At 49.6% G+C, this 24,465-nt stretch overlaps 4 protein-coding genes across 4 annotated transcripts; 2 read left to right on the forward strand and 2 right to left on the reverse strand.

The window, feature by feature from the left end:
- Positions 1 to 288: 288 nt before the first annotated feature.
- Positions 289 to 1,566, forward strand: LOC123048911 (peroxidase 2). Its single transcript, XM_044471925.1, has one exon. It carries the CDS (start codon positions 337 to 339, stop codon positions 1,297 to 1,299), a length of 963 nt encoding a protein of 320 aa, XP_044327860.1. The 5' UTR covers positions 289 to 336; the 3' UTR covers positions 1,300 to 1,566.
- Positions 1,567 to 3,535: 1,969 nt separating this feature from the next.
- Positions 3,536 to 5,378, reverse strand: LOC123048912 (peroxidase 2). The gene is made up of 2 exons (XM_044471926.1): positions 4,844 to 5,378; positions 3,536 to 4,521 (listed from the first exon to the last, which is right to left on the reverse strand). The coding sequence occupies exons 1-2, from the start codon at positions 5,339 to 5,341 to the stop codon at positions 3,757 to 3,759; spliced, it is 1,263 nt and encodes a 420-aa protein (XP_044327861.1). The 5' UTR covers positions 5,342 to 5,378; the 3' UTR covers positions 3,536 to 3,756.
- Positions 5,379 to 9,191: 3,813 nt separating this feature from the next.
- Positions 9,192 to 10,501, reverse strand: LOC123048913 (peroxidase 2). The gene is made up of 2 exons (XM_044471927.1): positions 10,213 to 10,501; positions 9,192 to 10,133 (listed from the first exon to the last, which is right to left on the reverse strand). The coding sequence occupies exons 1-2, from the start codon at positions 10,429 to 10,431 to the stop codon at positions 9,369 to 9,371; spliced, it is 984 nt and encodes a 327-aa protein (XP_044327862.1). The 5' UTR covers positions 10,432 to 10,501; the 3' UTR covers positions 9,192 to 9,368.
- Positions 10,502 to 21,845: 11,344 nt separating this feature from the next.
- LOC123048914 (peroxidase 2) lies at positions 21,846 to 23,181 on the forward strand. The gene is made up of 2 exons (XM_044471930.1): positions 21,846 to 22,121; positions 22,204 to 23,181. The coding sequence occupies exons 1-2, from the start codon at positions 21,903 to 21,905 to the stop codon at positions 22,969 to 22,971; spliced, it is 987 nt and encodes a 328-aa protein (XP_044327865.1). The 5' UTR covers positions 21,846 to 21,902; the 3' UTR covers positions 22,972 to 23,181.
- The last annotated feature ends 1,284 nt before the right edge of the window (positions 23,182 to 24,465 follow it).

The raw sequence follows: 24,465 nt of genomic DNA on the forward strand, positions 1-24,465 counted from the left end.
CAGATAACATTATCGTTCGGTGGTTCCCCACAGCCTTCTTTAGCAAGTTCATGAGCAGCCTATTGCTTTCCTAGGGCAATGCATGAAAGAAAATTAAACAAGCAAAATCACCTAAAACCGAACAACTTAATCCCTCAACTAACAAAATCATTTGATCCCTCTCAAGTGGTTTATCTATGAGGTGGCATGGAACCATGTTCTACGTATGGAATATCTCTTCCTCGCTCACTTTTCCCACCTATAAATAGGATCTGCACATATGAGCAGTCCACACAGCCACTTCTCGAGATCCATCTCCCCCTACACTCACACGTCCACCAGCTATAACTAGGAGCCATGGCGGCTAAGCTTGCCATTCTGATCTCATGCGCCATGCTCCTAGACGCGGCGTGCCATGGCCTCGAGGTGGGCTACTACAGAAGCACGTGCCCCAGAGCCGAGGCGCTCGTGCGCGCCGAGGTGAAGAAGGCCGTGCGCGCCGACGCCGGCTCCGGCGCCGGCATCATCCGCATGCTCTTCCACGACTGCTTCGTCGAGGGCTGCGATGCCTCCGTGCTGCTGGACCCCACGCCGGCCAACCCGCAGCCCGAGAAGCTGGGGGCGCCCAACAACCCCAGCCTCCGGGGCTTCGAGGTGATCGACGCCGCCAAGGGCGCCCTCGAGCGCGCCTGCCCGGGCGTCGTCTCCTGCGCCGACATCGTCGCCTTCGCCGCCCGCGACGCGTCCTACCTCCTCAGCCACGCCAGGGTGAGCTTCCACGTCCCCGCCGGCCGCCTCGACGGCCGCAGGTCCCTCGCCAACGACACGCTCCTCTTCCTGCCTGGCCCGACCTCCAACCTCAGCACCCTCGTCTCCGGCTTCGCCGCCAAGGGCCTCTCCGCCGAGGACATGGTGGTGCTCTCCGGGGCGCACTCCATCGGCCGGTCCCACTGCTCCTCCTTCGTCCCCGACCGCCTGGCCACCCAGTCCGACATCGGCGCGCCGCTCGCTAGCCTCCTGCGCCGCCGGTGCCCGGCCAGCCCGACCACCGCCAACGACCCCACGGTGGTGCAGGACTTCGTGACGCCCAGGAAGCTCGACAACCAGTTCTACAAGAACGTGCTCGCGCGCAGGGTGCTCTTCACGTCCGACGCCGCGCTGCTCTCTTCGCAGGACACGGGGAGGATGGTGCGCGCCAACGCCAGGTTCCCGGCGTCGTGGGAGAAGAAGTTCGCCAAAGCGATGGTGAAGATGGCCAACATCGAAATCAAGGGCAGCGGCGTCGGCGAGGTCAGGAAGAACTGCCGCTTCGTCAACTAGCTGGCAATGCACATACGCAAAAACTACTACTATTTGATCCCGTTTTCAATTGGTTGTAAAGAACATCTGTGGTGTTTTCTTTGCTCGTGTTGCTTTTTTGAAGGGAAGATGCTGCTTTATTTGTTGATTATTTTTCTCCTGCCTGCTGTATATCTGTTGTCTGGCATGCACTGCCTTTCCCAGAAAATGTCGCAGTATATCTTTGTTGTTTGATTTGTATGTGGTATTTGCCACAACATTGCAGTGCTAGATGTTTCACATATCCAATTGGGGCGTGCCATTGTTCAAATCCAAATGAAACATTTTGCTCCAAACTTACGTTTCTTAATAGGAATGCCAAGAAATTTCTATATTGGGCCTTTTGCACGCACAGTGGTGGATTGTATGGGGCTGTGGCCGCCGAACAACATCCAGGCACCGATACCCTAAATGCCAAAAGAGACCTTCGGATTAACGCCTGCGTGCGCAGATGCTATTTCACACTCGCGAGCGTCAAAACGACCTGGGTTCAATGAAGCTCGGCCACCCGACGCCGCATTTTGGGCCGGCACACGGTCGCGAGCTGATTCTTCTATTTTCTGTTTCTTTTTTCTTTTTTTGTTTCTGTTTCTATTTCTTTTCTGTCTGATTTTTCTTTCTTTATTCGTGTATTTTAAGAATTGTTCAGCATATATTATAAAATTTTTCAATATATACTTTAAAATTGTTCACCGTATATAAAAAAATTAAACAAATGTTCAGAATTTCTAATTTTTGTTCATATTTTCTAATTTTTTGTTCACTTTTCCAAACATTGATCAAATTTAAAAGTTTGTTCAAATTCTAAATTTGTTCACCATTTTCAAACATTATTTCCGATATTTGTGAAAAAATTGCATGAATTGTTTGGAAAAATTAAAAAGAAACTCGGTTCTGCATCTGCAATGGTTCTTAAAGTCAGGGGCTGCGGATCAAGCATTAGAACTCATCATGTCTACTGGTAAGGATCATGTAATAACTAGCGCGAGAGTCGCGAGTTCGAGCTCTCGCGTGCAAAGTACTTTGTTTAAAAAAATGTACGCCTCGGTTTTGTTAGCTCCAAATGGGCGGGCCCATTTACATATGCGTTCAGCAAAGGCTCGACAATTTGCTGCCCACGGGCGGCAAATAGGAGCTCTCGCCTGCGTGCGTCAACTACCATGACACTTTCTGTTTTTGTCGAGCCTTGCTTTGGTCTCTGGTTTTTGATGGACGGGTGGCCTCGCTGAAGCCCACTTTGCCCTGTGAGCAGTTATATATATTTTTCTCTTTGGTTTTTTATTCGGGTTTTCACCAAACAAGGTTGTTGTCTTTTAGGAGCTAGATATTTTAAAACCCTATTAAAACTAATAGAAAATTGTTTAGTATGTGTTATGGAAAAGTTAGTATATATTACAAAAAGTTCAGTGTATATTAAAAATATTAAATGTGTATTAAAAGATATTAATCATATTATTAAAAAAGTTCATCGTATATTAATAATTTTTCAATTTATCAAAAATGTTCATCATATATTAATAAAGTGTTCAGTATGTGTTTCAAACATATTCACTGCATACTAAAAAATTTCAGTGTGTATTTGAAAAAATGTTCACTATATATTGAAAAAAAGATCACCATGTACTGCTGAACTATTAAAAATTAAAAATATGCAGAAGTAATAAAGAAATGACCCTGATAAGTCCCAAACGTTCGAACTTTGCTCATGGCAAATAGAAAGTTTTTTATGACAACTTTCAAGACGTCGCATCAAGGTGAGTTGGTACTTTTTTGAGTTTCAAGACGTCACATCAAGGTGATACACTTGCGAATAGTTTACAGCCGAGTAAATTGCAAGAAACCACCGCTTTAAAGACTAGGTTAGTAGAAAACACAACTATACATTTTTTGGCAGAAAACAACATGTCTAGCTAGCGTAATCTTTTGGCAAATAACACTGGTTGGCAGATTAGGGCTGATTGAGCGCGTTTATGATGTTTTCTGCCAAAAAACATAATAGTGTTTTTTGCTAACCTAGTCTTTAAAGTAGTGGTTTTTTCTTGCAATTTACTCTTTACAACCGGATTATGCATTGAGTGTAGAGCATATTGGTTTTTGCGTGGGAGACAAGAGAGATTGTGTGGAAAGCAGTATAGGTCTCGGCGTGGAGTGAAATTCGCATGGTCAAGATTCATGAGTGACCATGAAAACACGGAGCAAAATCGGTAACATGATGAGCTAAAAAACAAACTTCATTTGAGAAGTAATATGATCAAGTACAATTGAGCCAGCTATTTAATTTAATTTAACCAAAGAATGGAACAATAACATGCTTCTACTTATAACTTAACCAAGGAACCAAAATGCATGGAATCAACAAGGACAGATGCTCCAAAATAAACTGATGGGAAAACCTAAACAGTGTGCACGCTTGGTTTTAACTACAAGTGGCCGGCAATCCTAGTTGTTGACGACCCTGCACATCTTCCTGATCTCCCCATTTGCGGCGGTCTTGAGCTCGATGGCCGCCATCTTCACCATCGCCCTGGCGAACTTGCTCTCCCACCTCCTTGGGATAAGTGCGTTCTCCACCACCTTCCTGGCTGTCCGCCAGGACGACAAGAGTGCCGCGTCGGAGGTGAAGAGCACGTTGCGCTTGAGCACATTGGTGTAGTACCGGGTGTCCAACCGGTTGGGCGTCACAATGTCCTGCACCACTGTTGGGTCGTTCGTGAAGTTGGGGCTCACCGGGCACTTGCTCTGCAAGAGGGTGGCGAACGCCGGGTTCATGTCGGAGGGGTTTGGCGGGAGCCGGTCGGTGAAGGATGAGCAGTGGGACACGCCGATGGTGTGCGCGCCGGAGAGCACCACAAGGTCATCCTCGTCGAGGTTCTTGGCCTTGAAATTGTCGACGAGCTGCGAGAGGTTGAAGAACGGCGGCGGAAGGAAATCGAGCGCCTCACTGGAGAGGGACACGCGTCCGTCTAAGCGCCCTGCCGGCATCCTGAAGTTGATCCTGGCCCGGCTGAGGAAGAAGGACGCGTCTCTGGCGGCGAAGGCGATGATGTCAGCGCAGGAGACCCTCCCGGGGCAAACCTTCTCGAGCGCCTCCTTGGCTGCGTCAATCACTTCGAAGCCACGCAGGCTTGGGAAGTTGGGTGGGCTGAGCTTCTCCGGCTGCGGGTTGGCCGCTGTCGGGTCGAGCAGGACGGAAGCATCGCAACCCTGTAAGAAAACGTCGCGCGCGCGCACACACATGTTAATGAACACCTGGCATCACACCGACGCAATAGAAACATGTCTGTACGGACCAAGACGAAGTAATTAAAATATTTATCTGACATCTGAATTAATCGGATCATGCTTACGTACCCACTAGCAGTATTTTCTATCCACAGTACGATTGTAGCAATCACCATGAACATTTCTTTAAGAAAACATTCACGAGGTTTTATGCCTTGCGCGCGTACTGCTCACATGCACATGGCAGATATCGTGGAGTATTATTACTACATGCATGAGTGGATTTTCATAATTACAACTGTACCTGGACGAAGCAGTCGTGGAAGTGCATCCGAATAATCCCAGCACCGAGGCCGGGGTTCTTGGACGTGGCGTTCCTCACGGCCTCCCTGACGATCTTTTGCGCCCGTGGGCACGAGCGCCTGTAGAAGCCGACTCGCAGTCTCCGTCGTCGTCCTGGGGACGGAGAAGGGGTTGGGCTCGGTGGACTAGCAGTAGGTGCAGCCATGCTTGGCTGGCTTGGTGCCGGGGTGGCAGCAGGGAAAGTGTAGCTCGGGCTAGCAGCTGGGGAGCTAATGTGGCCTGGATAGGAACCTTGATAGGCTGGCATTTCGGGTACCGGCGGACTAGCGTAGCTTGGATAGGAACCTTGGTAGGCTGGCATTTCGGCTACCGGCGGACTAGCGTAGCTTGGATATGAACCTTGGTAGGCTGGCATTTCCGCTGCCGGCGCGGAGGCTTTTTGAGCAGTAGCCACGGCGCCGAGCGATGCAAACAAGATTGCAACGGCAAGGTTTGCCATGTCTGCAGGTTCGGTGCTTGAAAGTTGAAACAGGCTGCGCTTCAGCCACCGTGCCTCCTGACGCTGTTGCGCTCGTCTACTTATAGATCAGCTCCGTGGGGTAGTTCGAGGGATGTACCAGGAACGAATTGTTGTTTCGACCGCTATACATGTGTACAGCTTCTTTAATTTGTATATATGTTGTAGATCAATGTCAACTGGGCACATGGATGAACATGAACAACTCATCGATCCGGGGTTGATTGATTTGTCATGTATATCGCTTCTGCGCGGACGGAGCTTGTGAGTTGTTGAGGAATGTTTCAGGGGGAGGGTATAGGTAGCGTAGAAAGACAAGTTTTTAACAACACAGTAATGTCGATTGGTTCCAGTGGAAGGCGAAGACTTTTTTGGAACAATAATTCCATGCATGTGTGCAACCAGGATTCCAACTGTGCTGTACATCATGCTGCGGCGTGATGCACGATGGACATGTTCTGAACATGTTACGGTGCCGATCGATGATTCTCTTAGTGGGAGAATGGACAACAACCGGTTGTTGTTTAGAATTTGTTACGGAAACAAGTCCGTTAATAGCTTGACATGTAGTCCTGGATTTGACAATGATGCTCATATTTTTCTGAATTTATTTCAGTCGTTCCAGCAATGTGCTTTCAATGATAGAAGATGTTCCCGTCGGCTACAAAGCACCTTTGACGACTTCGTCAATCTCAAGATGATGTACCGGCTTAGTTTTTCGGAGGTGCTCGTAGGGGTAAGGGTATGCGTGCATGCGTTCATAAGGGTGATGTATGTGCATATGTATGAGCGTCCACATCTTTCTTGTGTTTCAATTTTTTTTCCTTGACATGTATTAAGCTTTAAACTCCAAGTGATTAACAGGCGTATAGGAGACATTACAATAGGAGAACGACCTCTTGTGGGCATAAACTAAGACATACTCCCCATAAACAAAATGTAAGATATTTTTACGCCCTATACAAAACCTGAAAATGCCTTACATTTTGATATAGAGCTTGTATTTACGATAAAAATGCCTTGTATGTTGACTAATTTTCTCTTAAAAAGAGGGTCCACCGAGCCTAAGCATCAAATGGTGCACACAACCATATACCATTGAGTACTAAGGACTGAGCATCTAGAGTGTAGTACAAAAATTAAAATGAAAAAGAGCTCAAATCTCAAAACAACCAGGCCCCAACAAGACATAATGGGGAGTGTCACATATCCTATCATTGGATCATCGTCTGGCCCAGTTGAAGAAACATCGTGCGAGCATCTCGAGTCAGTCGCACTCAAAGTTTGCGGATCCTTTGTCCTCCACATGAAGTAGGGTATACCAAGTCGGATTAAGCTGGGGGCTATATAGATAACCTGCAAAAAGTTAGGAAATTTAAATTTGTTAAAAAGAGGCCATTACGACATTTCCATAATGCTCAAACTAAAGCACAAACGCCGACTTGTATTTACGCCTTTAGAGAGGAGGGAATTGCCCTCAACCAATTATCGAACATATTCCCCATGGTAGCTAGGGGTGGTAGATTATACCTTACATGCACAATCCACCGGAAAAATGTCACAAACAAGCAAAATATGAAAAAATGATAAATGTTTTCCTCCTGATCACACAGAAACCACACTTTTTGCATTCCTTCCAACGACACCTGACCATGTTATTTTTGGTCTAGAATTACACCTTTGTGTAAAAACCACATAAAAATCTTTATTTTCAATGGAACCTTTAATTTCCACATGTATTTGTTTCGAAAGACTTGATAATTGTTAATAACATATGCATCATGGAATTAAAAGAAAATCCACTTGAATTTTCAAGCTTCCACCAAAATGAGCCATCCTCATCAGATAGGTTGACCAACATCAACCTCAGAACCAAACAAATCCATCCGTCCATTTATTCCATCTAGCGTTCGTCGAAATTGAATATTCAACGGGATCACCCCAAGAACCAATGCAACATACACATTTTTCCCTTGCACGATGTTGTACAGGTTTAGGCATTGTACTCCCAACGGGGAATCATCAAGCCCGGTATCTTTCCAAAACAATGTAGGTTTTTCGTTGCCTACAACAAGTTCCCCCCTCCGCCACTCATTTCCTGTTTTGTCTTCGTACATTTCCAACTAGTCCATCTCCACTTCGGAGCTCACTGCCCTTTTCCCGTGCTTTCGGAGACTCCAGGTCAACTCGTTTGGCCGCATTCGTCCTCGGACGGATTCTCGGTTAAATCTCTCTATCTGGAACTTGTTCAAGGATGGCATGACCATCGCTTCAAGGCGATATGGTGGGCACATATTCCTCTTAAAATCAAAATCTTTCTTTGACAGGCGGCGAGACTTCGTTTGCTGGTTGATCAAATCATGAAAAGAAGTGCACCTGCAGCTGCTGGCCGTTTTCTTTGTCGAGAGAATGAAAACACAGAACACATTCTGTTTAATTGTGATCTTGCCGACATGTACTGGAGCTGTGTCCGATCATGGTTGAACCTTAACTGGAACCCGAAATGGTTTGATGATCTCTTTACTTGTCTCTTGAATTTTCCAGGCCAGTCTGTTGTGTATTTTGGCTTGCTTTCGCTGCATTCATTTGGTCCTTCTGGATAACTCAGAAGAAGTTTACTACCAGACATGTTTTTCCTAAACATAAGGATATCTGTCTTTTCAAAATGGTTGCCCTGTTACAACAATGGAAGCCTCTCGCTAAAGCCATGGACACTGACACCATCTCTATGACGCCAAGATCCATGCCTCTAATACTGACCTTTGTTCAGCGCCTGCTTCTCCAAGGACATAGCTTCATCATGATTTTGTTGTTCCTTTGGGTGGTCTGCATGGCTTGTTTGCCCGACCGTCATGGTTTGCACTTGCCTTGTGTGCCGGTTACTTGCCTAATACTTTTTGTCATTTGTTGGATGACTCACCGGTTTGGCTTTATTTATATAGCAGGGCTCTATGTCTTCTCTCTCTCTCTCTCTCTCACACACACACACGAGGGGGGGGGGGGGGGGATGAAGATGACTTGTATGCACCAACGGGCTATGCACCAATCAGCAAGCCATCAAAAGGTTCTAAACAATTTCACACCATTCACACAATGTGCATGTGCCATGCATAAAATTTCTACTCCCTCCGTTCCTAAATATTTGTCTTTTTAGAGATTTCAAATGGACTATCATATACGGATGTATATAGACATATTTTAGAGTGTAGATTCACTCATTTTGCTTCGTATGTAGTCACTTGGTGAAATCTCTAGAAAGGCAAATATTTAGGAACGAAGGGAGTAGTCGATTAGTCAAACTTGGACCCATAAATAGAGTACTTGAAAATAAGATACAAAGCTTATGAAAGCATTGCTCATTACGTATTTGGTACTACCTCTGTACACTAATATATATAAGACATTTTTGCAGTTTCACTTAAACTGCAAAAACTACATGGAACCACAAAAACGCATTATATTAATGTACAGAGGGAGTATTTCACAACTAAATTTGTATTATTAACAGCGATAAATTTGTCCTCTAAATATCCGAAATCAAATTTGTATCGAAAGTACTGCATGAACGTCAGTAGCCCGCACGAACTTTGGACGATGGAAGGTTTGGACGGTGCTATCAAGTTCTGCTCCATACATGAACGGCTGATGTGCTGTATTGTTCGCAGATTGTCTAAAGTTTATCGTGTGTGTAGCAGCGCTCAATCTGTATTGGCTCTTTCTAAACCTGTTGAATGATGAACCCGAGATCTAATGCAATAGCGCACCTAAAACCTTCGGTGCAAGTCGCCCACATAAATTAATGCATTCACAAAAAAAGTAGATGACTGGATAATAAGCCGGAAATGAAAATTTTATTCAGGCATCTATCACCTATCGTGAATAAAACCCTGTTAATCAAATTACAACCTGGTCAGCTGAGTGCAGCAAAAGAAACAAAAGAAACAAAATGCAGCAAAAGAACAACATACATGCACGTTCCAATGTTAAATACTACAAATAGCCAGCAACCCTATTTGTTGACGACCCTGCAGTTCCTCCTGATCTCGCCGTTGGCAGCGGTCTTGAGCTCGATGGCAGCCATCTTGACCATCGCCTTGGCAAACTTCTTCTCCCAGCTCCCGGGTTTGAAAGCGTTCTCCATCACCTTCAGCGCCGTCTTCCCCGACGTCAGCAAAGCCGCGTCGGAGGTGAAGAGCACGTTGCGCTTGAGCAGGTTGGTGTAGTACTTGTTGTCCATCCGGTTGGGGGTGACGATGTCCTGCACCACCGTGGGGTCGTTGGTGAAGTTGGGGCTGACGGGGCACTTGCTCTGCAGCAGCCTGGTGAGGCCGGGGTTCATGTCGGAGGGGTTCGGGGGCAGGCGGTCGGTGAAGGAGGAGCAGTGCGACACGCCGATGGTGTGCGCGCCGGAGAGCACCACAAGGTCGTCCTCGTTCATGTTCTTGGCCTTGAAGCTGTCGACGAGCTGCGTGAGGTTGAAGAAGGGCGGGGGAAGGAACTGCAGCGACTCGCTCTCGAGCGACACGCTCCCGTCGAACCGGCCCGCCGGCATCTTGTAGTCGATCTTGTAGCCGCTGAGGAAGTAGGCGGAGTCGCGTGCGGCGAAGGCGATGACGTCGGCGCAGGAGACGACTCCAGGGCAGACCCTCTCAAGGACCGCCTTGGCCGCGTCGATCACCTCGAAGCCGCGCAGGCTGGGGAAGTTGGGCGGGCCGAGCTTCTCCGGCCGCGGGTTCGCCGGCGTAGGGTCCAGCAGCACCGACGCGTCACAGCCCTGCACAAGCCAATGTTAACCACGTGCTCGTACGTTGCTTTACATGCATATAGAAAACAGTTGATAGTACGCCACGTACCTGGACGAAGCAGTCGTGGAAGGCCATGCGGATGATGCCGGCGCCGAGGCCGGGGTTCCGGGAGACGGCCTTGCCGACGACGGACCTGACGATGATCTCCGCCGCGGGGCACTTCCGGTTGTAGTAGCCGACCCTCACCCTATGCCCCGGCGCCCCCTTGCCCTGGCATGTCGCCGCCAGGAGCAGCACGCACGAGATCCAGATCGCAACCCTACCCATCGTTGAGCTCGATCGACCCACTAGAGCCGAGTGTATGTTGGGTGGCAGGAGACTGGAAGTGGAAGCTACAGTCGTGTGGTTGAGGTGTGGAATCGCTGCTCCTCCGCACGTCCATTTATACGCGCGGGGCTGAAGGGGATTGGTCCTGTCTGCGTTTCTTAATCGGGCAGAGCATGTTCCCTCCCTAGACGCCGCAGCGAACATGCGAGCACAACTCAGCATACATCCCATCGTGCTCCGGAGCGCTGACTTGAAGGAAACCCGGGCCGCCGGGTTGATAAATAATCTAGTCGTGAATGTTGATGTAGGCATGTGCAGATCCGTGAATCGTGAATGGTTTGCAGCTCAAATGCTTGCAAGGCAGCGTGGATGGATAGGTTTTTCTTTCCCGGCTAGCTGAGGTTAAATTAGCACACATTCAGTCCGAATTTGATGTCTCCAGTGTGTATTCTTCGCTGGCGACATGTTTGTTTACTCCACACAGCACATGGTAAACGACATTCGATCGTTTCAAGAGGGCCTGTCGGTCACGGCGAATTTGCTGGACATTAGACGACGGTGTACGTTATGACAAAAGTACTGCATACAACCAGCGAGCTCAAAAGTCCACACAGAAGGATGATCATAGATAGATATATAGTAGATCGTTGGATAGCGCGCGACCCTTCTTCCATGCCCTGTAATCGTGCAAACCGACGCCTCATAATTTGTTCACGGGAAAAAGAAAAGGAAAGAACAAAGCCAGTGTGATCTACGCATGGATCGATCGTGCACCAGTTTGATGGATAATGCCTTATAATTGTCGATGGGCTAGATCTGGGTTCAACATCTCGCTGCGTCGCGTACCAACCGGTAGTTCGATCACTACTTCACCAGTCACGGGCGTGATGCTAGCGATTAAAATGGAGTTTTGCTACCAATAATTCTACACTTAAACTTACAAGGATTTTAGTCTGCAACTTCTTTTGGCAAATACGATAGCGGACCAGCCGGTCGACCGAAACCCTAGCCGCCAAACCGCATACACCCCTCTAGCCACCGCCAGGGCGCCGGCGTTGGCTGGAATGTCCTGATCCGGGCGGGCTGCTTGTGGAGGAGTTGGATGGCTGCCGTAGGTTGGTGAAGGACATGTGTGCTCCGGTAGCAGTATTGGTCAGGCGGTGCTCGACGGCGGTGTTGGTAATCTAGTGCGGCGATCTTAAACAACGACTCATCCTGGCTAGGTCACCAGAGAAGTGGCAGTGGGCACGTGGTCCTGGACGGCAGTGAGCTTGAAATCCGACCCGGGCCTGTCGTGCAATGGTATGGGTGTTGTTTTTAGGTTTTTAGGAAGTATTCGAGTTCGGTATGGGGCAGCAAGGCGGCTGATACATCTCAAACGTATTTATAATTTTTTATTGTTTCATACTATTATAATATCACTTTTGTGGTCTTTTATAGGAATTTATTATTTTCATGGCAACACATATCTAAGAGCATCTCTAGCAAACCCCGTATAATGCCCTGACCTGCAAAATAACCGTCAAAAACGGGTTCGCGCGGAAAATGCTGCCTGATCAGACTCCGCAAACGCGTCCAACCCATAAGGTCTTCTTTGGTTCATAGGGTAGGTAAATTATAGGAATAAGAAAGTCATAGAAAATGAGATGACATGTATCTCAAGTCCTATGAGTAGGAATAGGGATGAAGATGCCCTTTGATTCACATCATAGGATTTTTTCCATTGAGTCTAGCCTAATGTTTATTTTCCTATGAAATGTGAAGGATAGGAAGAATTCCTCCATAGGAATAGTATTCCATTCCTACAAACCAAATGGCTCTAATGGTTTTTTTCCTATAGAAATCCTATCCTATGAAATTCCTACAAGATTCCTCTAAACCAAAGGAGGCCTAAATGTTTTTGCGGGGCGCGGCAAAATTCCCACCCTAACCCGCAAAAATGCGGGTTCTCCCCCTCGCCCCGTCGGTGCCATGTGTATAGCTGTAGCGGTTGGCAGGGGGGGGGGGGATTTCAGCCCACGCTTTTCTCCACCCAGTGTCGCCGGACCGCCGCCTACGATTCCGGCCATACCCAACCGTTGGGATCACGCCGGCGGGCGCCACACGCCCCAGATTGTCGTCCACCACTTCCTCCTACCTCAGTCGCCGCCTCCAAGCTGCAGATCCACGGTTGTTTGTCGCGGCCGCTGGATTTGGCATTTTCGGCCATCGGTGGCTACGCCAAGCCATGGATTGGTCGGGGAGCACCCAACGCAACCCCGACAAAGCCCTAGAGCCGCATGCAGGTACTGGATCATCCTCTAGCCGCCATCGTCGGTTTGCCGGCAAGGATTCGGCTGGCCGTCGCCCAGGCTCCGCGCTCACGCAGCGGCTCGCCGGCTCGCCGATGCCGCTCATACAGTGTGACGACTGCACACGGACAATGCTGCAGCTAACTTCTAGCACACCGAACCACCCCGGATGGATATTCTTAAAATGCGGAAACAACGGGGCATGTTGTTGTTTCCATTCGGCTTTGTCAACTTATTCGGTTCAATTTCGATAGCTTATGGAGATTGTCAAGTGTGTAGGAACATGGATGCTCATTTTGGTTTTGGGAAGGAGAATACATTGATTTATTGATAGAAAGAAACTTAATAGATGTTCGTGCACTCCTTAGTAAAATTGAGGCTAATGATGCGGCTGCATGTGCAATTAGAGAAGAAACTAGAGGGGAAGCAACATCTACTTCTTTAGAACCAAAGAAAAAGAATGAAGAATGCAAGATCAAGAATCCGCAGATCAACGACGAATGCATGGAGAAGATGTTGTTCCAACTAGTGGAAGCAGTTATGGAAGTTGGATATCTTCTAAAATGCCTAATTGCGGTTCTTGTTTTCTTTTGTCTTGCTGTTCTAGCAAAAATTTGGTGAATTATTATGTATCCAATTCCCTTGAAGAGAATAAAGAAGCAAAGAAATGTGTTTTCACGCCGGAAATTGAAATGCAGAATATCTTTTTTACGGGTCCATTTTACGGCGTCTGGCTCTGCCGCCGCCCGCGCTGGCCCGCAAAGCCGTTTTCCGCGAACTGTATACGCGTTTTGTGGGTCAGCATTATACGGGGTCTGCTAGAGATGCTTTAAGTTTGCATGTCAAACATTAAGCAAACTAAATGGCGGCAACATGCATATATGATGAAACAAAATTCATGACCACACAAAATTGCTATGATATTCAAAATTAAGAACTGCCACCTATGAAGATACAAAAGTTGCAATGTCCATTATATAGATCATGAAAATGCAACTGATCTAAAAACTCATGTATACTAAAAAAGGAGGACAAAAAAGTTTGACACATACGTGGTGATTATTTCATTCATGAAATGATGACACAAAGGTGCTAATTTTGTAAGCTGCAAAAAAAACTACACACTCAAGAAAACACCCCAATTTGTGTCATCTCAGTCAATGCATAGCAATTTATATTATCCGTCCTCGAGCTTAGCTGTTAGCCCCCCCCCCCCCCAAACATGTGGCTGCAGGGAGCGCCGCCCTTATGGAACATATCGGCGTCGGCTCCGCCGCTACTCTCCTGCTTCACACCCCGCATTCTCAAGCAGCGTTGCATCGGGGACAGCTCCGCTCCCCCCCCATTCCGGGTCCAGCCTCCTCGAGCAGCGCCACCGCCTCCCTTCCCTCTCTACGGCAACTCTGAACCGCTGGAATCACAACATCACCACGCGCGTGGCTCCCTTTTCTCCACCGTCATCGACATGGTCGCGGCCCGAGATCTGCCTGCCGCATGACGTGCGGGAGCCTCCGCATCCGCGGCGTGCCACTACTCCACTGTTGGGAACAATCATTACCGTCGCCGAAGAGAACGAAAGGGAATAAGGAAGGAATCGGCGATGGAGCGGCCGTGTGGGAGAATGAAATGGGGTAGGAGTGGGGAACAAGGAAGGGAAGACAGAGGAGTGAGGGGAGAGGGGAGGCATTCCCGGTGATGGTCCTTTATACCGAACGAAATACAAATCTGGTGTGGCTAGTTTCCCTTGCCCTAAGATTCATACTTGGAATCAACGGCACAGGAGATGTTCACTCTCAAATCCAAAATGTCCAACGTATTATTTTTATCGATTCTGAAAAGAGAAGATATTGAATAGCAAGTTGCTTAGTGTAACGCCCACGATGCGGCTATATCTCCCACGTGTCGAGCCACGACTTAGAGGCATAACCGCATAGTGGTTTTGTCGCAAGAAGGGTCATCGTCACACAATCCCATGTAATGAACAAGAATGGGATAAAGAGTTGGCTTACAATCGCCACTTCACACAATACATAAATATAATTCATACAACATCCAAAATACACACATAGACCGACTACGGTCAAGATCCAAATGAAAATAAGATAACCCCAAATGCTAGATCCCCGATCGTCCCAACTGGGCTCCACTACTGATCACCAGGAAAAGACACATGTAACGACCACGTTCCTCGTCGAACTCCCACTTGAGATCGACCCCATCATCTGCACTGGCATCGTCGGCACCTGCAACTGTTTTGGTAAAATCTGTGAGTCACGAGGACTCAGCAATCTCACACCCGCGAGATCAAGATTATTTAAGCTTATAGGAAAGGATGGTGTAATGAGGTGGAGCTGCAGCAGGCAATAAGCATATATGGTGGCTAACTTGCGCAAATGAGAGCGAGAAGAGAAGCAACGGAACGGTCATCACCTAGCAATGACCAAGAAGTGATCCTGAACTCCTACTTACGTCATTCATAACTCAGACCGTGTTCACTTCCCGGTCTCCGCCGAGAAGAGACCATCACGGCTACGCACACAGTTGATGTATTTTAACTCGGTCAAGTGACAAGTTCTCTACAACCGGACATTAACAAATTCCCATCTGCCTCATAACCGCGGGCACGGCTTTCGAAAGATAATACCCTGCAGGGGTGTCCCAACTTAGCCCATCATAAGCTCTCACGGTCAACGAAGGATAAACCTTCTCCCGGAAAGACCCGATCAGTCTCGGAATCCCGGTTTACAAGACATCTCGACAATGGTAAAACAAGACCAGCAAAGCCGCCCGAATGTGCCGACAAATCCCGATAGGAGCTGCACATATCTCGTTCTCAGGGCACACCGGATGAACACTACGTACAGCTAAACCAATCCTCGAGTTTCCCCAAGGTGGCGCTGCAAGTGGCTCTAGTTTGGACCAGCACTCAGAGGAACACTGGCTCGGGGGTTTAAATAAAGATGACCCTCGGGCTCGCGAAAACCCGGGGGAAAAGGCTTAGGTGGCAAATGGTAAAACCAAGGTTGGGCCTTGCTGGAGGAGTTTTATTCAAGGCGAACTGTCAAGGGGGTCCCATAAATCACCCAACCGCGTAAGGAACGCAAACTCAAGGAACATAATCCCGGTATGACAGAAACTACGGCGGCAAGAGTGGAACAAAACACCAGGCATAAGGCCGAGCCTTCCACCCTTTACCAAAATATATAGATGCATTAATTAAATAAGAGATATTGTGATATCCCAACATATCCATGTTCCAACATGGAACCAACTTCAACTTCACCTGCAACTAGCAACGCTATAAGAAGGGCTGAGCAAAAGCAGTAACATAGCCAAACAACGGTTTGCTAGGAAAAGATGGTTAGAGGCTGACATGGCAATATGGGAGGCATGAAATAGCAAGTGATAGGTAGCGCAGCATGACAATAGAGCGAACAACTAGCAAAGCAAAGATAGAAGTGATTTCGAGGGGTGGTCATCTTGCCTGCAAGGTTCTCAGAGTTGTCGAAAGTTTGATCCTCGTAAGCGTACTCAACAGGTTCCTCGTTCACGAGCTCGTCTCCCGGCTCTACCCAAGACAAGAACACAAGCAAACGGAACCACAATCAATCACGAGAAATGCACAAGCAACATGATGCAAAACATGTATGATATGCAAGATATGATATGCGATGCATATGCGTGCTCCGGAGGGAAAATGATGAACAAGGAAGTAACTTGGCAAACCAAGCATGCCACTGGAAAGATGAGATGATTTCGGTCGAAATCGATATAAAGATCACCGGAAACGGATGCACGGTTTGCAAATAAGCAAAACAAGAATGACACGAATCTGCGATTAACAGCATGATAGCACTTAAAATGCAACTAGCAACAATGCTACAGCACTCCAACATAGCAACAAAGCATATGGCAGTAATCTACAGGAGATGCTTGACAAAAGATGAACACTAAGCTACGGCTAGATCACAACATAACAAGCTCAAACAAGCATGGCAAAAGTGCAAAAGATATCAGGTTCACAGACTTACTGAAATTACTGGACATGGCAGAAAACAGCATCAGGTAGCAATGTTCAGAGCATGAAATCAACATGCTACAGAAACTTAACATAGCAAAGCAAGGCACGGCAGCGTTCTACTAAATGCATATGACAAAAGTCCCTTACTGACCATAAGCCAAAAAGGACCTGAAGATATGATGGCAAGCATGTAAACATAGCAAGTTTCGTTAACAGGTTTCAGACTTGGCAGAAAACAGAGCATGGCAGAAACAACAATATGAAGGCATGTTGGTGAGCTTGATGCACTCACCACAAGGCAATGCATGACAAAACAAGCATGCCTACAGCAAGACGGCATGTTTATGAAGCTATCCATGGCAAGAACAAAAGCATAGAATGTATCGATCAACTACAACAAGCTTGGCAAAAATGAATACCATGTTAAGAATCTGCCAGAAATATTTTATAGCAAAAGTAGAGCAAGATTGAATCATGCTATGACACTCCATAATTGCAAACAAGTACAGGAATGGATCAACTACAACTATATATACGAAACATCCTTACTGAACATCTCCAAAATATGCATGGATCTCTCTGTAGCATCAAGTTTACATGGCAACAAAATAACAGTAGACAAAGACAGAATTCACTAAGTCCCTGAAATCAGAAACATTACGGAGCCTAGTTTGCATGCTTATGATAGTCACCACAGAGATCACAAAAATACATGGCATACACCACTGGAAAGGCGGCATGGCATACAACAAAACACATGTAGAGCTCATGCCCATAAGATGCACAGATTAAATGATACAAAAATGACAAATCTCCAAGTTCTGATAAGAACCAGCAGATAACAGCAACTAGCACTCTTGCAACAGAGATTTGGGCATCAAGATGGACTCTAATGAACATGGTGCAATTGAACAAAATGTAGAGCATCACGAGGTGAACAATTTGACATATTACACGCGCGAAATGGAGCTACATACGGAGAGTTATTCTATGATGAACAAGGGTATATGCTGAGAGAAAAAATGACAAGAAATTTGGGGGTCTCGGGGAAAAGTCAACGCATGCCAGTTAGCAGATCCGATCGGGGCCTGGCCGAGGGAGCTCGCCGGAGCGGCGGCGCGGCTCGCCGGAGAGGAGGCCGGAGGGGAGGAGAAGGGCGAAGTGGAGGAGGGAGATGGCGGGGCGGCGACCGGCGGAGGAGGGAGGCGCGGCGGCGGAGGCGGCGGCTCGCGGGCGGCGGCCTGGCGACGGGCGGCCGGCGGGGCGATGGCGGGACTGGCCGGCGTGGGAGCGGCGGCGGAGGGAGCCGGCCGGCGGCCGGCGCGCGGGAGCGGCGCGGTCGGGCTCGGGGGCAGGCGCCTCGGGCGGCGGCGGTGCGGGCTGGGAGGGCCGCGGACGGGCCGGCGGGCTTCGGTGGCGGCGGTGTACGGGCTGCCACGTGGCAGCGCGTCACTGGTCTGGGGCGGCAGCGCGAGTTGTCTGGCCGGCGGCGGACACGTCCGGCGCGGCGCGAGGAGCGGGTTAGGGTTTTGACTGTGATTGTTTTCGGGAGGGCTCACATATAAATAGGTAGAGGGAGCTAGGAGAGTCCAAATGAGGTGCGGTTTCGCCCACACGATCGTGATCGAACGACATACAGCATGGAAGAGAGTTTGGTGGGTTTTGGGCTGGTTTTGAGGGGGTTTTGCTGCAACACACAAATGGACTTTGCGGATGCTCGGTTAACCGTTGGAGTACCAAACGACCTCCAAATGGAACGAAAGTTGACCGGTGGCCTACCGGTGGTATACTAAGACTACTTGACAAGCCTCGGTCCATTTCGAGAAAGTTTGACACCCGCTCACGAAAAAAAACACGAGGAGTGCACCGGAGGAGATAGGAGCGCCGGATTGCAAAACGGACAACGGAGAAAATGCTCAGATGCATGAGACGAACACGTATGCAAATGCAATGCACATGATGATATGATAAGAAATGCATGACATGAACAAAATGCAAAACGAAAAGAAAAACAAAACCCGACCACGGAGGGAATACCATAGCACATAGCCGAAAATGGCAAGAGTTGGAGTTACAAATATGGAAAATTACATGCGGGGTGTTACACTTAGATGGTTAGATTTCTTGTGGTGGAACCAATCCAACAGGGTTCAAGTCCTAGACTTGACATTGATGGTCGGTTTATTTTTTCTGAATTTATTCCAGGCCTTCCGGCGATATGTGTTTAGTTGAAGAAGACGTTTTCGTCGACTACAAAGTCGTGAGGGCTCATACACAGATAGGATCTACGTGTGTGTGTTCATAATGCTAGTCTATATGCATATGTACGAGTGTCTGTGCTTATACTGTGTTATAAAAAAAATCATGAAGCGCCGCCACCCATTTTAAATTTTTCATCTCTTCTATCACGTCTGTAACTGGTGAAGTAGTGATCGAACTAAGAGCATCTTCAGCCGTTGGCCCTCCAGGGGGCGCCTAAAATCGCCGCCTGGGGGTGACCCGGCGAAAAAAATGGGCCTGGGCGAGTTGGCCCCCAGCCGCCGCCCCCAGGCGCGGGGAAAAAAATTATGTAGCAAATTTACGCAAAGTTCGGCTTATATTCGCGGATTTAAGTCGAGTAGTCGCCATTACATAAAAACTAATAAAGAAAACTTGCTGAAGGCCGAGAAGTCGCCGCCATCGTCGGCCTTCTCCTCCTTGACTCGGGCGCCCCTGCTGGACCCCTCCCCGGCTGGTGGCGGCGGCGGCGCGTCGTCGTCGTCGTCCCTGTCGTCGATGATGACGACTCCTCCTTCGTCGCGGCCTCGGCGGCGCTGCTCGAAGCGCCGCAGGGCGGCGTGCTGGCGCTCCGTCGCCATCTTGATGGAGTCCTGGCGTGCCCATTCAAGGGCCGCGTCGTCGTCGAGCTCGACCTCGCCGTGCTCCGTCTTCACCGGCGCGAGCCCCGGCTCCGTCTTTGGCTTGACGAAGCGCGGAGGAGGAGCCGACGAGGAGGCGCGCCGGCCGCCCTCATTGATGACGATGCCGGCGCTGCGAGAGCGCCGACCGAGCGGCGTCTCCGCCGCGGGCTCGGCCTTGACGCCGAGCAGCGTCGGAGTGCCGGAGGAGTGGGAGGAGGAGCGGGAGGAGGAAGAGGAGGAGGACGCGCCGAACCTCCTTGGCACCCATTGCCCGTCGCGTCGGCGTTGCGCCGGGGCGGCTGCCCTCGCCGGGGGGTACGCCAACGGCGGGTTGTTGCCGCCCTTGAGGTGCGTCAGCACGCCCTCAAGTGTGCTGCCGGGGGCGCCCCTCGCTGTTCTTCACGCCGCCGACCACCGGCGCCCCATTGGTGGACGCCAGCCGCTGCTGCTGGCGGCGCTCGAAGTACGCCGCCCAAGCCGCGTGGTTGTCGGCGGCGTACTGGGGGAGGGAGAGCTCGGCGTCGGTGAGGGAGGCGCACACGATCTCGACCTCATCGGCGAAGTAGGATGGTTTGGCCACGGCGTCGGGCAACGGGGGAATCGGCACTCCCCCATTGCTGAGCCTCCAGCCCGTCGGCCCGGCGCGCATGTCCGGCGGCGCCGGGATGTTCGCCTGGAACAGGAGCCAGGACTCCTGTTCACGGATCGAACGGCGGCTGAAGCCGTTGGCCGCCGCCTCGTCTCCGGGGAAACGCTCGGCCATCGGGGAGATGGAGTGGTTGGGGGAGAAGAGCTCGGCGGCGGCGCTCGGGAGAGGTGGAGAGGTGGCACTCATCACAGGCGAGCGAGGCCATATATAGCCGCGCCGCGTCCGTGTGTACGCGTCCGAGGGAGGGGAGGCGTCGGCGCGCCGCCCCGTGAACGCGCCGCCCGTGAGGAATCAATGGCAAAGCTGACCGACGGCAGCCTTGCCATTGATTCCCCGCGAGAAACCGAGGCGTCGGGAGAAGACGAGGCGGGCGGTGTCGCTGACGCGGCTGGCCCGCGGCGCTTTCACGCCAAAAACGATTCGCCCGGCGCCCCCGAGCGCCCCCTAGCGCGCCGGGTTCGGGTTGGGTCCGCGGCGCCAATTTCAGCCCGAGCCGGCGAAAAAAGTGCCTCTGGGGGTGCGACTGGACTGATTTTTTGACGCCGGCGGCCAAAAAATCGCGTAGGGGGCCTTGTTGGGGGCGCGGCTGGAGATGCTCTAACGGTTGGTAGGCGCGATGCGGCCAGAGATGTAGCACCCAGATCTAGCCCATCGACAATTTAAGCATTATATCATTCGAGTTGGTGCACGATCAATCCATCATCCATGCATGGATCCAGTGGCGAAGCCACTGATGAACTATGTAGTGCATTGACTACACATCTTTCTGCAAAAAAAACGTCCTGCAACAAATATACATCATGCAAAAAACCCATACAAATGCATACTCTTGACTATACAAGATTCAATTGACTATGAGGCGTCGGTTTGCACGATTATAGGGCATGCAAAGAGGAGTTGCGCGCTCCCAGATCGATGATTTGTTCAGTCAGACGAGTTATGCTTCTTCGTTGTGGACTTTTGAGCTCCAGCGGTATATCTGTATATGTATATGCAGCATTTTTGTCATTGCGTACACCACCGTCCAGCGTCCAGCAAATCCGCCAGTGGCCGACAAGCCCTCTTGAAATAATCGAGATGTCTTTACCATGCGCTGTGGAGTAAATAAACAGCTCGCCGGCGAAGAGTAAACACGTACTTGAGTCTTGAGACAAGTTGATGTACCGGAGTTACCACTGATCAGGTTCACAATAATATATACAGGAGCGACATGAATTATTGCTCAGAATGGAATGTGCTAACTTAACCTCAGTCGGGAAAGAAAAGCCTATCCATGCATGATCCATCCACGCTGTCATGGAGCTGCAAACCCACTCGTCCCAGCCAGATCTGCACATGCCTACATCGCCATTCAAGACTAGATTACCAACCCGGTTTCCTTGAAGTCAGCGTTCCTGAGCTCAATTGGATGCATGCTGAGTTGTGCTCGCATGTTCCCTAGAGACACGGAACATGCTCTGCCGGCAAGACAAACCCCTGCCAATTCTTCTCCACTCCCGCGCATATAAATGGACGTGCCGAGGAGCAGCGACTCCACACCTCAACCACACACACTGCAGCTTCCGCTTCCAGACTCCTGCCACCCACACACACACTCGTCGTTCAAGGATATGGGTAGGGTTCCGATCTGGATCGCGTGCGTGCTGCTCCTGGCGGCGACATGCCAGGGGAAGGGGGCACCGGGGCACAGGGTGAGGGTTGGCTACTACAACCGCAAGTGCCCCGCGGCGGAGATCATCGTCAGGTCCGTCGTCGGCAAGGCCGTCTCCCGGAACCCCGGCCTCGGCGCCGGCATCATCCGCATGGCCTTCCACGACTGCTTCGTCCAGGTACGTGGCCGCGTACTGTTAACTGCTTGCATTTTCATGCGCGTAGAGCGTCGATCACGTGATTAACATTCGGCTTGTGCAGGGCTGTGACGCGTCGGTGCTGCTGGACCCGACGCCGGCGAACCCGCGGCCGGAGAAGCTCGGCCCGCCCAACTTCCCCAGCCTGCGCGGCTTCGAGGTGATCGACGCGGCCAAGGCGGTTCTCGAGAGGGTCTGCCCTGGAGTCGTCTCCTGCGCCGACGTCATCGCCTTCGCCGCACGCGACTCCGCCTACTTCCTCAGCGGCTACAAGATCGACTACAAGATGCCGGCGGGGCGGTTCGACGGGAGCGTGTCGCTCGAGAGCGAGTCGCTGCAGTTCCTCCCCCCGCCCTTCTTCAACCTCACGCAGCTCGTTGACAGCTTCAAGGCCAAGAACATGAACGAGGACGACCTTGTGGTGCTCTCCGGCGCGCACACCATCGGCGTCTCGCACTGCTCCTCCTTCACCGACCGTCTGCCCGCGAACCCCTCCGACATGAACCCAGGCCTCACCAGGCTGCTGCAGAGCAAGTGCCCCGTCAGCCCCAACTTCACCAACGACCCCACAGTGGTGCAGGACATCGTCACCCCCAACCGGATGGACAACAAGTACTACACGAATCTGCTCAAGCGCAACGTGCTCTTCACCTCGGATGCGGCGTTGCTCACGTCGGGGAAGACGGCGCTGAAGGTGATGGAGAACGCTTTCAAACCCGGGAGCTGGGAGAAGAAGTTTGCCAAGGCGATGGTCAAGATGGCTGCCATCGAGCTCAAGACCGCTGCCAACGGCGAGATCAGGAGGAACTGCAGGGTCGTCAACAAGTACTAGGGTTGCTCGCTATTTTTAGTATTTAACATTCGAATGTGCATGTATGTTGTTCTTTTGCTGCATTCATTGCATTTTGTTAGTTTACTTGGAAGCCTGTTTCTTTCGTTTCTTTTGCTTCATTCAGCTCATCAGGTTGTAATTCTATTAACATGGTTGTTTTCACAATATATAGGTGACAGATGCCTGAATAAAATATTCATTTCCTACTTATCCAGTCATCTACTTTCTTTACGTGCATGTTCAAAAGATTTAATAGTCATTCCAAATATGATTCCGTGCGTTTAAAAGAAAAATTCAGCTGTTAATAATACAAATTCAGTTGTGAAATACTCCCTCCGTCCCAAAATATAATATCGTTTTTGACACTATTTTAGGATGGAGGGAGTACTAAATACGAAATGAGCAATGTTTTCTGAACTTAGTCTTTTTTTCAAGTTCCTTATTTAGGGGTCCAAGTTTGACTTATCGGCTAGAAATTGTGTACATGGCACATGCATATTGTGTTAATGTTTCCATATTGTGTAGAAATTTTTGATGGCTTCATGATGGGTGGAATAAGGACCTAGTGCACATGTGCGGATGTGCCCGTTAGTACATACAAGTCATCTTCCGAATGTCGTGGTGGAACGACCATCTATGGGGCCATCTAGCCCCTTGTGGTTCGGCTAGGGAGTTGAACAAAACGCAAAGAGTAGAATCAACAGAGAGCGCAGGGGTTTACCCAGATTCGAGCCCCCATCTAGCCTCGTCGGGAATTTGTAGCCTCTCGATTACTCCTGGAGAAATCAAGTTCAAGCCAGCCTCACCGTTAACTAATATTTTCGTAACCTTGAGGTTGCGGATTGTTGGTGAAACCAACAACGGCAAGCACCCGACCGCAGTTGTGCGATGAGGGTGGTCCTGGACACAGAAAATGATAAGCATGTGTGACCACTTGAGGGGATTTCAGTGCGTCTGCTGTCGGTTCTGCTGCGTTGACCTCACGCACCCACTGCTTAAACTGGCGGTGAGAGGAATGCAAAGACGCACCCTCGTCAATGCACATGGCCTATGTTGCCTTCTGGAAATCATGCTCACTGGATTCATCTCCATCTTCCTCTTCACTCTCATTGTTCTCTTCTTTCTTTTCACGACCTCTAGCAGGTTTTTCCTTCGATCTGCTGATTGGCCTTGCCGCAGCGCCCTCCACGGCCACCACGACTCTTCTTACCTGCACCATCCTGACCATTCTCCTTGTCGTGCTTCTTGAAGGAAATATGCCCTAGAGGCAATAATAAAGTTATTATTTATTTCCTTATATCATGATAAATGTTTATTATTCATGCTAGAATTGTATTGACCGGAAACATAATACTTGTGTGAATACATAGACAAACAGAGTGTCACTAGTATGCCTCTACTTGACTAGCTCGTTGATCAAAGATGGTTATGTTTCCTAGCCATAGACATGGGTTGTCATTTGATTAACGGGATCACATCATTAGGAGAATGATG

The sequence above is a fragment of the Triticum aestivum genome, chromosome 2D, assembly GCF_018294505.1.
Source record: "Triticum aestivum cultivar Chinese Spring chromosome 2D, IWGSC CS RefSeq v2.1, whole genome shotgun sequence".
In the NCBI taxonomy this organism is placed as follows: Eukaryota; Viridiplantae; Streptophyta; class Magnoliopsida; order Poales; family Poaceae; genus Triticum; species Triticum aestivum.